This window comes from Lasiodiplodia theobromae (assembly GCF_012971845.1).
Source record: "Lasiodiplodia theobromae strain AM2As chromosome Unknown scaffold_23, whole genome shotgun sequence".
NCBI lineage: Eukaryota > Fungi > Ascomycota > Dothideomycetes > Botryosphaeriales > Botryosphaeriaceae > Lasiodiplodia > Lasiodiplodia theobromae.
In genome coordinates, this window is record NW_023336439.1 from 672,991 (window position 1) to 685,643 (window position 12,653).

General features: G+C 57.2%; 4 protein-coding genes across 4 annotated transcripts; 2 read left to right on the forward strand and 2 right to left on the reverse strand.

Annotated features, from left to right (window-relative positions):
• Nucleotides 1-250: 250 nt before the first annotated feature.
• On the reverse strand, nucleotides 251-2,108 carry LTHEOB_7711 (Golgi TO endosome transporter; the record flags this gene model as incomplete). The annotated part of the gene is made up of 5 exons (XM_035517108.1): nucleotides 251-1,612; nucleotides 1,663-1,744; nucleotides 1,800-1,850; nucleotides 1,904-1,964; nucleotides 2,027-2,108. The coding sequence occupies 5 exons, from the start codon at nucleotides 2,106-2,108 to the stop codon at nucleotides 251-253; spliced, it is 1,638 nt and encodes a 545-aa protein (XP_035371220.1).
• A 1,151-nt stretch (nucleotides 2,109-3,259) lies between these two features.
• LTHEOB_7712 (Peptidyl-prolyl cis-trans isomerase) lies at nucleotides 3,260-4,060 on the forward strand (the record flags this gene model as incomplete). The annotated part of the gene is made up of 5 exons (XM_035517109.1): nucleotides 3,260-3,277; nucleotides 3,333-3,349; nucleotides 3,406-3,634; nucleotides 3,702-3,808; nucleotides 3,868-4,060. The coding sequence occupies 5 exons, from the start codon at nucleotides 3,260-3,262 to the stop codon at nucleotides 4,058-4,060; spliced, it is 564 nt and encodes a 187-aa protein (XP_035371221.1).
• A 606-nt stretch (nucleotides 4,061-4,666) lies between these two features.
• On the forward strand, nucleotides 4,667-5,884 carry LTHEOB_7713 (Cystathionine gamma-synthase; the record flags this gene model as incomplete). Its single annotated transcript, XM_035517110.1, has 1 exon — nucleotides 4,667-5,884. The coding sequence occupies one exon, from the start codon at nucleotides 4,667-4,669 to the stop codon at nucleotides 5,882-5,884; it is 1,218 nt and encodes a 405-aa protein (XP_035371222.1).
• Nucleotides 5,885-8,942: 3,058 nt separating this feature from the next.
• Nucleotides 8,943-10,456, reverse strand: LTHEOB_7714 (Zinc finger BED-type predicted protein; the record flags this gene model as incomplete). The annotated part of the gene is made up of 3 exons (XM_035517111.1): nucleotides 8,943-9,776; nucleotides 9,847-10,244; nucleotides 10,291-10,456. The coding sequence occupies 3 exons, from the start codon at nucleotides 10,454-10,456 to the stop codon at nucleotides 8,943-8,945; spliced, it is 1,398 nt and encodes a 465-aa protein (XP_035371223.1).
• Nucleotides 10,457-12,653: the final 2,197 nt, after the last annotated feature.

The following is a 12,653-nucleotide window of genomic DNA, read 5'->3' on the forward strand; positions in this document are numbered from 1 at the left end:
TAAACCCAAAAGCCAACGAAGCAGAAATGCAGTTGTCCCCCTGGTCTCGTATCTTTTATGCTGCTCCACGCCGCCTGATCCCAATGAGGCAGGAAACGAAAAACAAGAAACAGCACCTATGCTGCCAACAACCAAGCACAAAAAAAAAAAGAACATTCATTCTAACTGATTTTTCCTCATGTAACGGCCATTACACTTTCACATATCGTCAGTATGCGTTGGCTAGGCCAAGCTCTTTCCCACCTGCTTCTCAACCCAAAAGGTCGTCCAACCCGCTGCTACCGGTCTTCTGGCCCTGCGGCGGAGCACCAGCCGCAGGCATCGTGGGAGAGGCGGCGGCCGGCGCGCCCCACAGACCGCTGCTCGTCTTTTGCTTGGCCAGGTCCGCCATGGTGACCTTGGGCTGCGACTGGGCGGGCTTCTTCGTGCCCATGCCGGAGAGCAGGTCGGAGAAGGCGTCGCCGCCGGCGGGTTTCTTGGCGCCGCCGATGCTGCCCGTTGGGGACAGGACGCCGGGCGTGGATCCCTTGCCGCCGAGGCTGCCGCCCGTCTGCTGAGTTGCAAGACCTGACGCAGCCGGCACCGAAGTGAAGTAGTTGGGCTGGTTGGGGACGTAACCGGCGGGCTGCTGCTGCGCGGGCGGCGGAGCGAAGGCGGAGGAGGCGGTGGCGGCCGGGGTCTGGCGCGCGGAAGAGATGCTGCCCGTGGGCGAGTGGATGGAGGAGAACAGGTCGTTGATGTTGGATGCCTGGGCACCCGAACGCGGCTGTGGTGCGGCGAACTGGGTTGGCTGGGCAGATGGCGCGGTGGGCGGAGGAGTGAGAACGCCGAAACCGCCAGCTGCAGGGGCAGGCGCTGCTGCTGCTGGAGCGGCGGCGGGAGCCGGAGTGGCAGACTGGAAGTCGTCGAAATCGTCGTCGTCTGCACCTCCGGATTGCATGGCGCCAAAATCGTCCGCAGCGGAGCTGGTGGCGGGGGCCTTGCCATTGGACGCTGAAGGGACGGGTTCGGGATCGTCGAAGGAGAAGAGGTCAACTTCAGGCTGCTTGGGTTTGGGAGGCTCCTCCTTCTTCTTGCTGGCAGCGCCGCCGCTGGTCTCCCTTCTAACACCAGCCCGCTGCGTGTCGGCCTGTCGCCTGCCGGGAGCTGCAACCGCACCTTCATCGTACTCATCGTACTCCTCGAACCTATCCCGCCTGCTGCCCGAGCCATGGTATCCGCTGTCTCTCTCGCCGCCGAAGCCACCGCCGTCACCGTAGACACCTCCACTGAAACCTCCGTAATCACCGCCACCACTGTAGCCACCAGTCTCGCTGCCGAAGCCACTGTAGCGGTTGTTGGAAGAGAAGCCCATACCGGCACCGCCCTCAACGCCAGTGTACTTGTTGCGGGTAGCGCGGGCCTTCTTGCGCTCTGAACGGATGCGGTCAACATCGCTAAGCAGCTCGCCCAGCTCCTTTGCTCGGTTGCGCACGTTGATACCCTGGTCCTTGCCGTTCATGTCGATGTAGTGGAACTGGCGCAGCATCTTGAGAAGCGAGAGGTGGGATCGTGCGTCGTCGATGACACGCTCGGAGCCATTCTTGATCAGGAACTCGAGCAGTTGGAGAGCCTATCTTCCCATCAGCATTGAGGTGGAGTGATTGGGCAGTGAACGCGCACCTTGTAGATTTGCCGCCACTCCTCCGCTGACTTCTCGGTGAAACGCTTGTAGATCATGGGCATGATCTCGTTGAGCAGCTGGCTGATGCGTCGTTTAGCATGCGCGGCGAATGTTAAGGCTATGCGGGAGGACTGACTAGTTATAGGTTCCATTCGCGATCTCCTGCATCAGAGTCGAAGATGCTCCCCTGGAGAGAGGTCAGCAACGGTGTCAAGGCAAAGCTGCGGGCGGGTTGCTCACCAAGGCTCGTTGTTAGTAGCCTCGCGCACCTTCGCCTCCATCTCGGTATAGTTCATGACCGCTGGGCTGGTGGTTAGCCATCCGGTTCTCTTGCGCGTTGGCGTCCGGACAGATGTCGCATACCATTCTGGACCTTGCGCACGCCGGCCTTGAGGTCGTAGAGCGTGAGGTTGCTCACTTTGTCCTTGAGGCTGTCGAGATCCATCTTGGGCGCGGGCTCAGCGGCGGCTGGTGGGCTTTGCGGAAACGGTGGTGTGGTAGGAGGACAGTTCGCAGCGTGCTGTGGTGCTTTCCCCGGGGCAGTAGATGGCCTTGGCAAGTGCTTCCAGGGTTGGAAGGGTTAGAGACACCCGAACTTGCCGCAAACTCGGAAGGTCTCGAGCACGCCCACGCAGCGTCAGATGGTGGTGAACAATTCTCTGGGCACCTGCTGCAACTGTATGAATCAGGGAGCCAGGTAATTCGCCTTTCGGTGTCTGGATCTCGTCTCAAAAGTGGCCTTTTCGCGCTCTCAGCGACGCTCAGCCGGTCCTTGGGTGCCCGACCGCCGTTCCCGGCACCACACCCTGGCTGCGCCCGGCCGACACCAGAGCCTCGACTCTGCACGTGATTTTTCATCCGATCACTCGAGTAGAGCGGTGAGCAATGGAGCGGCGAGCGCAGCGTGCGGGCACCCCGCAGACGTGTTGGCCGGGTCAGCGTTGGGAAAGCGGAACGCGGACGGCACGTGACTTGCTCTGGAATTCTGCTTGGCGCCGGCGATGCCATCGGCTGCGTCAGTGCTCTGCCAGTCTTCTGAGAAGCGCAGCTCGACGCTTCTCACCCATCGCTAGCCGTCCAGCGCCGCCAATTGCCCTCAATCGCCCGCCGCAAGCTCCACTGAGCTCCGTCCAACGCACTCGCACGCATCAAGAGCGTCCTTCGCCGCATCGGTAGGTGTGCTGCCCCTCCCACTGCCGGGCTGCTGCGCCTGGGGGAGCTCCAGCCAGCTCTGAGCTCTCCGATCGCCCGCAGCCACCGTCGTCCTCCTCGGACTCGCAGGCTTGGTCAGCCTCGCGTTCCCCACCATGACGACGGATGTGCATTAGGGCAGAGCTTGCGGAGGCAGGCACAGCCCTCCGCAGGCGTCGCGCAACAGCCCAAGGCGTCTCACTTTTCTCCTCACGTGCCCTAGCCGCTAAACCCGAAGCACAGCAGACCATGGCCGCGTTCCTCCCGAGGCGGGGCTGCTCCGTTCCACGTATTTTCTACCCCTCCAAGGGCCCCTCCTCCCGCTTCTTCTTCAACACACCACTCCACCGCTTCCCCCAATCTTCCCCCTCTTCCATTAGAAACTTCCACGCTTCATCAGCAAACATGACTGTCAAGGTTTTCGTACGTCGCGCACACCCTCGCACCCTCTGCTGCTGTCGCTAACCGCCGCCTACAGTTCGACTGCGAGTGGGAGTAGGTTGTCACCGCTCCGCATTGGCTGCGACGTGTTGCTGACCGCATCTCTCCAGGGGCCCCGAGGTCCAGGTCGACGCCAAGGGCAACGTCACCTCCACCGGCGCCGTCAAGGAGCAGTCCGGTCGCATCAACTTCGATCTCTTCGACGATGTCGTCCCCAAGACCGCCGAGAACTTCCGCGCCCTGTGCACTGGCGAGAAGGGCTTCGGCTACCAGGGCTCCAAGTTCCACCGCGTGATCCCCCAGTTCATGCTCCAGGGTGGTGACTTCACCCGCGGCAACGTGCGTACTCCCCTACAAAGCCGATGGCGTCATCGTCGCGTCGCTGGGTATACTGACGGCAGCGCAGGGCACCGGCGGCAAGTCCATCTACGGCGAGAAGTTCGCCGATGAGAACTTCAAGCTCCAGCACCAGAAGCCCTTCCTCCTGTCGATGGCTAACGCTGGCCCCAACACGTAAGGAGACATTGCCCCGCACCGCCCAATTGAGACAGGCGCTAACCCATTTGCCACAGCAACGGCTCGCAGTTCTTCGTCACCACCGTCGTCACCTCGTGGCTCGACGGCAAGCACGTCGTCTTCGGCACCGTCCCCGAGGGTGACGTCGAGTCGTACAGGGTCGTCAAGGCCATCGAGGCCTGCGGCAGCGGCTCTGGCGCCATCAAGTACAAGAAGGCCCCCACCATCGTCAAGTCTGGCCAGCTGTAAATGGCTTGCTTTTCCTTTGATGATGGTCTTATGAGTTGATGAGCAGCTGGGTTGGCCCGTTGAAGCATCTAGTGAGGGGCAGTCAGCGGGGCTGCGGGGTAGCAGCAAAAAGTGGCGGTTAGACTAGTAGCGATCCAGGTGCCGAATAACAACTCGATCTCTGCTGTCATGTGCTGTGTTTTTCTGAAGGCTTTCGCATGTGTTCGCATGCCCTGACGCGACGGGCGGCTCCCCGCGCGTGCTGTGCTGATCTCGCATGATGGGTGGCCTCAACACCACTGCCCCTCTCGACGGGGCGCAAGTCAGGTCCCGCTCCACCGGCAATCCGCATCGCCAGCCCGACGTGGCTTTTCCCATTGGCCGGGTGGTCGTGGCCAGATGAGTCATGCGATTCCGTCATTGAGCAGTGGGGCAGAAGCGCAGCCTCAAGCACGTCTAAATCTCGCCATCAACCCACTCATTGACTGATGCTCACTGTTTCTCAGCATGCACCACGCTTGTTGTTTCTTCCGCCACCGGTAGCGCTCTAATAGCCGCCGTTCAAGCCTCCCGTTGCCGATCAATCCATTGGCGTCTTCCCATCTCGGCCAATTCGACAGAGCCGCAATGGCGCCTCCCACGACCTACGACCCGGCCACGCTGGCCATCCACGGCGATGACTGGCTCAACAAGGGCGCCGACGTGGCGCCCGCCATGCACGTGTCGACGACGTTCCGCTACAGCCGCGACCCGGACGAGCTGGAGGCCAGCACCGAGGCCACCGGGCCGCCCGCGTCGACCGACTTCCCGCCCATCTACAGCCGGCTGTCGGCGCCGAACACGACGCGGCTGGAGGCGCTGCTGTCGGAGCTGCTGGGCGGGCGCGCGCTGACATACTCGTCGGGCCTGTCGGCCTTCCACGCGCTGATGGTCTACTTCCGGCCGAACGTCGTGGCCATCGGGCACGACAAGCTGGGCGGCTACCACGGCTGCCACGGCGTGCTGGCGCTGCACACCAAGATGCACGGCCTGAAGCTGGCCGATCTGCACGACGAGCGCACGTGGGACGAGCTGGGCCTGGGCAAAGGCGACGTTGTGCACGTCGAGACGCCGCTGAACCCGACGGGCGAGGCCTACGACATCGCGGCGCTGGCGGCGAAGGCCCACGCCCGCGGCGCCTTCCTGACCGTCGACTCGACCTTCGCGCCGCCGGGCCTGCAGGACCCGTTTGCGCTGGGCGCCGACGTCGTCATGCACAGCGGCACAAAGTACATCGGCGGCCACAGCGACATGCTGTGCGGCGTACTCGCCGTGCCGAAGTCGCGTGAAGACTGGTTTTGGGGCCTGTGGAACGAGCGCGTCTTCCTCGGCAGCGTCATGGGCAGCCTCGAGGGCTGGCTCGGCGTGCGGAGTCTGCGCACCCTGCAGCTGCGCGTGCAGGCCCAGAGCAGGAACGCCGAGCGCCTCGTCAAGTGGCTGCACGAGAACGTTTCCACCGCAGGGAGCCCCGTCGCCGCCACGGTGGAGAAGGTCGTTCACGCGAGCCTGCAGACGCAGGACCTGGAGCAGGGCTGGCTGAAGAAGCAGATGCCCAACGGCTTCGGCCCCGTCTTCGCCCTGTGGATGAAGAATAAGGAATATGCGAAGAGGCTGCCCAGCAAGCTCCACCTCTTCCACCACGCCACCAGCTTGGGCGGCGTCGAGAGCTTGATCGAGTGGCGCCGCATGAGCGACAAGAGCGTCGAGCCCACCCTGCTCCGCTTCTCCATCGGCGCCGAGAACTGGGAGGATTTGAGGGATGACCTCGCCGCCGGCTTCAAGGCGCTAGCCGAGGAGAAGGTGTGAAGTGTTTTTTTGCGGGGATTGTAGGCTTATGTTTCTTGGGATGGATGTCCAGTTCTTAATCTTTTTCGAGCTAGGGAAAGAGAAGGCCGGGTGCAACAGAGACAAGATAGACCAGATAGAACTCGACATATCAAGAAACGTAGATATTTTGTAAGCTTCCCCGTTGACCAATGCTGGCTCGGGATGATCTTTACGTAGTTTTCCAGGATATCTATTTGCTTGACATACTTACGTCGATACAATTCTTACGATTGAGGCCCAATGCACCAGCAATACAGGTTTGAACTGTGTCTTTTTCGTTGCCTCGAAAGTTCGGGCTTCTCTCAGAATAGCGAGCCAAATTTATAGCCAGATAAACTTCGTGTGTTAATGCAGATGTGAGATCTGCAAATTATAATACAACATTTGGTTTTTGAGTTCTAAATTCTTTCTCAAGAATCGAAAGCTGTCAGCCGTCACTTTTTTTTTTTTTTGAATCATACGATTGATACATATATATTTTCTTAATGAAATCTCTAATAAGTGCTAATTACGCGGTTCAGTACAGTTGAACATCAGTATGTTTCTACTTCGATCCAGCAGAACGAATCGGCGGCAAGCGGCTATCTGAAATTCGGGGCTTGAAGTATAGCGAGTGAGTGCCTCTGGTATTTCACGCCTGATCCTGAAGGTTCCGCCATAAATGTTTGTGGACAAGCCTGTGTCCTCAATTTGTTTTTCCACGTAAGAAGAGATAGAAGTATACCGGCAGGAAGTTAAACCAATCAGCAGAGGCGGAAACGAAATTATCGAAAGAGGAAAAAGAAGATATGACGACGGGACGAGAGCCCACAAAGCAAAAGCGAGGGCCGATGGTCTAGGCGGATAATCCTCCCGCGTTAGCGCAAGAAGGCAGGAAGCCGGAAAGTAGACACACGAGGGAAACGGGCAAGATACAGGTCGACATCACGACCGCTCGGCGAAGTCAAATCCCGGATGTCGGAAAGGTGCCCCAAGCGCCCGGGTCACGTACCCCACCATGGATCAGTCCTGATCCAAAGTCCTGATCCAAAGACCCACTAGGATCACTATGATCCAACCTCACACCTAATTGTAACTAGCTTCCCAACAGTATATAGACACACTCCTAGCTAGACACTTGACTCTCCGTGGTTAACTCAAAGTTCTAATCCAAACCTATTGGTTTAGGGGTAACCGGCTCACTGTGCATCGCACAACTACGTGATACTTCACTTGTCTAATCATTGTCACCCTACTCTTGTCTATTCAAGGTAAACCCTACGGTTCACTCGACCTACCAGGCGAAAGGCTAGTGGAAGGAGCCTACCGTTACAACTTACCGACACTGACACCGCATGTCACTACACAAAAGAAAGGCACCCACACCCGAGATTTCATAATCACTAGTATGTAAAACAAAGAGAACAATGTGGATAATATACTAAGTAATTTATGGTCTGGAGATAGCCTCAGGCAGTGGTTACGGCATAGTCGCCATGCCCTTTCTTTCGACCTCAGCCCCACTTAACCGACGTGCTCAACGTTCAAACAGCAACGATCCGGAATGGTCTACCGAAGCCACACTGGCGCTGCTTAGCCTTTTGGCTATGGTCATCATGCCTTGTGCAACCCTCTTCGTCCGCCACAATTGGTTACACATTTGTGATTTTTGGGTAAATTGGTTTGGCGGCCGGGTTCGCATTGGTACCGTCCACCCATGGTTCATGTTCTCATCTTTCTCTCTCCTTATTTTCCCTTTCTTGGGGCAGAAGGCGCTAATACCTAACGGATAAACAGGCGACGAAGAAGAAGGAACTGAACTCCACGTTGGGGTCTAGCCTGGGTCTAAGTGGGATTGATATAGGAGACTAGTGTTGAATCAGGAACGGGATTGGGACGTTTACAATGTACATCAGTTAAAAAGAGGAATGAAGTCAAGAATCACGAAACCCATACTATGCTTCAACCACACGATGAACTCGTTTTGGAACATGGCATACCGCGGCCGCTGTGCTGCATTCTGTACAGATCCACAATCTCGGCGTTGAATATTGGACCGCGAAGTTTCCGTGGGCAAGAGAAGACACCGGAAGCAAGGATCTACTGCACTGCACTAAATTGCAGAACCGGAAGACTAAGTCTCCCAACGGATGCCCAGGGTACCAATGGCAGGGCACGCACCAAGCAGCATGCAGAGGGGATCCTCAAGTCTAAATACGTTCTTGTTATGATATATGCAGATATACCCAATATTTACGTATCGATTGCCACGGCTGAGAACATAAGGGGTTTAATGTTGGGAAGAGCAAATACAACAAACCTATTCTGAGACTGAAAAAGTGGCTCGGACATAAGGAACAAAGATAATGGTTACCCGAGACCGCGCGCCGGAAGCGCCAATCGCGGTTGGAGATTCAAGAACAAGCATTGCACCAAATGAAGAAATGTCACTCACGGTGTGGGATGCAGCCCGCTCCAATTGGTGGAAGTCCCTGCAGAGGCTCTGGCGCCAGCAAAGCACGAGAGAAGCTATGGAAAGGAACCAACCGTTTTTAAGACTTACATGTGGGGAAGGAAAAAAAGAGATGGGAATATGAAGGAGCTCGCTCTCGTCGCCGAAACGCCATAAGCGCCGCCGTCCGTAGCTGGACCACAGTCGATCATCAGCCTCTGCCCAAAGGGACAGATTTTGTGAAGACTAACCGACGATGTTCTTTTATGCAGTTGTTGTAATGGAGTGCCGTCTACGTTCGCCGTGTTCCTTATCGCCGCGTGATCGTGCAAGTAAACCCTCGGCCGTGGTTAGAACAGCATGTCGGAAGGAACGCAATGCCAGCAAACTTAGCTGTTCTCAGCTGATTTTGTCCATCTCCTGCAGCCGGCCGCCGAAGTTGTGCGCAAAAAAATCATGTCGAAGAAAGTAGCGGCTCAGCTGTACCAGAAAAGGGCCAAGTGCTGTGAATCTTGCTGGTTGTGGCTTTTCGTCCGTGGCCCAACCCCTGCTCACTTGTGGCGGAAGACACAAGCGAACATCTGAGAAGCCGCACCGAAGAAATACCTATCCCGATGGGTCGTGTACGTCATCTTGTCCAGTAACCACGCCAGTGACGGGGGGTTCAAGCGAGCCAACCACCTTCTCATCCTGTTGTCTCTCGGCGGGATTAAATGCGTACCTGGCTAGCTTCGCCATCTTCTCCTCCGGGCTCACTTCGCCATCAGAGTAGACAAGCTTGACTTCCTTCTTGGCCTTGGGGGCCTCCTCGTCCTTCTTCGCACGCTCGGACTCAGCAGTCTTGGGAGCTTCACTCAACTTGCCAGCACTGGCAATGAGATCATCAACAGACTGCTCGAGGCCGGGAATCGAGCTCTGCGGAACTTGTGTGGCGTGACCATTGGGCTGAGCGGACGCAGGGTGACCGGTGACGGAAGGCGGGACGTGTCCCTGGTGCATCTGCTGCAGCTGGTACTGGTTGACCTGCGGAGCACCGAAAGCCGGGCGCTGGGGCAGGCCAGGCGCAGCAGGCAAGCTTCCCTGCCTGGGCGGAGGGTGGCCGTTGTTCGGCGGGGTGCGACTCGGAGGCTGGTGTGCGCCGTAGGGCAGGGTCACCGGCGGCGAGCCCGAGTTCTGCTGACGAGGCGGACCAGCTTGAAACGGAGACTGAAACGGCTGAGCGCCGGGCTGGGCGAAAGGCTGGCCTGGGAAGGGGGAAGATGCGTTAGGGCTGAACGGCTGAGCACCATAGCCAGGCTGCTGAGGGAAGGGCTGGGGGTTGTAAGCCTGTGACGGGGAGTAACCGGGCTGACCGTAAGGCTGCGCGTAAGCGGCTTGAGCTGGGTTGGCAGGTGGGCTCGAGAAAGACATCTGCTGCGGGGGGTACTGCTGGGCACCGGGCTACATGGTGTGACTCGGTCAGTGTCTGCATTGATCTTTGACAGCAATAGGAATGGCTGGGGGCACTCACAAATGCTGTGGGACTCTGAGCTACGGCCGGACTCTGGCCACCTTGTCCGAGCGGGGTGACGTCTCCACTGCTTCCTCCAGCTGCCTCCTGAGCCTTCTTTGCCTTGTGGGCAGCCAAGCGAGCCTTGAGATCCTCCTTCGTCTCAACCTTGGGCTTCTTGGGCTGCGGCGCGCCACCAGTGGGCGTGGAGCCGGGCGGAGGGTTGCCGGTGGCGGCGCGGCGTTCAGCCTGCTGCTCGTAGAACTGCTGAAGGACGCGTTGTTGGTGGGCTTGCATGACATCTTCGGGGACGCCTTCCATGCCGAAGATCTCGAAGTCGAGGCCCTGGCGGTTGGGCAGCGCATTCTCAACTTGGGTGAGAGTCTCTTTGTGGACCTGCGTCATGTGGACGTTGAGACCTACAATGCGTCAGTTCAATCCGCGATAGGGACTGTGGGGGCTCACCTCCAGCGGTGTTCAGGCGGCGACCGCATTTCTCGCACTTGAAGTGCTTGGCCTTCTGGTGGTTGATCAAGATCTTGAGGTCGTCGAAGTCGCGCTCGCAGTAGTAGCACCACGGGCGGTTGAGGATCTCCTCGACGTCGGGGTGGTTTCTCTTCTTCTTGCCCATGGTGTCGGCGCGTTCGGAAGTTGGGGGAGCAGAAGCAGGGAACTAATGCGACGCAAACCGGCGATGCGGAGTTGTCGAGTCGCGCGTGGTGCGGATGGAGGCGGTCGTCGCGCGTGGTCGAGGGTAAAGGTCGTTGCTGCGGCTTGGCGAAGCTACAAAGAGAATGACGGAAGGCAGCTGAGTCAGCCACGCGCTAGCGGGCATTAGCGCGACAGCCCCGGCGCGACCGCCTCGCGTTTTTTCTCACCCCATCACACATCGCCTTGCTGCTTCACCTCTCAAGGCACAGGCGGCGCCTCGATTCCCCGCTCGCTGGTCAGCTGGCATAGTGCAAATGGCGCACTACATGTGTTTCCAGCTGGCGGCTTGCTTGATACCTGGGCTGCATTGTTGACAACAGTGCCGTCGGCCCTCCCTCGAATTTCTCAACGCAACTGTATACCGGCTACTTGCTCCGTTCGGAGTCGTCACAAGTCCTCTTACGGGGAGCAGTCTGCTTTTGTTGCGTCTTGTGGCAAAGTAGATTGTGGGCTGGGATGTACAGCTCTGCCTCGGCAGATCATTCAAAGTTGCAAAAAAGATAGGACCTTCATAGTTCTCACTTCTTGCTCTCCAGAGACACCCTACAGCAAGTGGGACTCCTTGCGTACCAACATATGTAGTTTGCACTTGTTCATAAAAAAACAACCTTGTTCAATACTTCAATTGCCGAATCTTGCATGAAAAGCGTGCAGCGTATACCATGGTTGTGTTTGGGCTGGGGAAAAGCGTGGCTTTGGGGTGTGATCTCTGCATTTCTACGTAATCGAAATCTAATTACCCAATGCTACTCCTCGGGAGCTTCACTGGAGAAGGGTACTTCCTTTAACTACGTCTCACATCTTGAATTGCATGGAAGACAAAAATCCATACACGTACTGTCACTTAGCACACCACACAATTTCGCAGTCGATTAACCACCGGAAAGCTGAGAGCCATCTTCCTCATACATAGATAAAGAGAACATACGTATGTTGGGCCGTGAGGCTAGAAGCTATTACACGTGGGTAACGTCCACCTTCTCTTCGTTCCTTCCAATTGGTGAATCCCCAAATCCGCATGCGGGATACAAATCTCAAGTACCCAAACGTGCGCTCAAAACCGTGTGATAAAAGAAACACCATAAAAAAAAAAAAGAACGCCATGCTCGCTATGGTCCTTGTCTCTGTGGACGCTTTGCCGAAAAAAAGAAGAATCTCTCGTCTTACCAAGATGAAGTCAACTGCTAATTGGTATCAGATGCCTTATGAAAATGTTTGCCGAAAAGAAGAGAAATGGCGATAGAAGAAAGATATTGGAACGAGAAGGAAAATTTAATGATATGAAGATGCAGTCAAGAAGAAGTGGTGATGAATCATGCCGTAGCACAAACCTTGATAGTCATCCATGATCCAGACACGCCTGTTATGTGCCTTCGTTCCGTCGTCACAGTCGCTTCGTGAGCTGCATTAGAAGCACTCGTCATTATCGTGTCAAGGGTCCTTCAGCTTCCGTCATTCCGAGAGCCTTACCGCAAGATTACGAAACCCTAGTACCCTTCATAAAAAGCGGAAAACAGTCAAGCATTCCCCCCGATCTTGCCTCTATCAATAGCGTCCTTCAACCGGGTATCTCCGCCCGCCCACCCCATCTAACGAACCGCCGACACCCTGCACATATCTGTGCCCGCTGTGTCTGTCTCTTCGCGACTCTCTGAAGGGTGCATCTCTTTCGATGCTACTATTTCTGCTACCGGCCCAGCGTGGTGACGCTGCACCGGGATAGCGCACGCTCTGAGCTCTGGCAGGGAGTGGCATTCGATCCACGCCTGTAGCGGAGACACCGCGCGGCGGATAGCTTGGCCGTCGGCCGTGTGGTTGAGCAAGATGATCGCCGTAGTACGCAGAACGGGGGAATTGCCCGGTTATGGGACTGCCTTGAACGGGCCCGGTTGGGACACTAGGGCCATTCGGACCCAGTTGGGTGGGCGGAGGTTGGAGGTGTGCCACTTGAGTTGCGAAGAGCGGCTCGGTGGTTGGCTTGAAACCGCTCGGGCTGGGCCGGGACGAGTTATGGCTGTTCCCTAAAGCCGATAGGTTGGTACCCGAGTAAGTCTTGATTGGTGGCGGGGTCGGTGGGGTGGCAGAGGACGATGGGACAAATTGCTCGCGAGGATCTC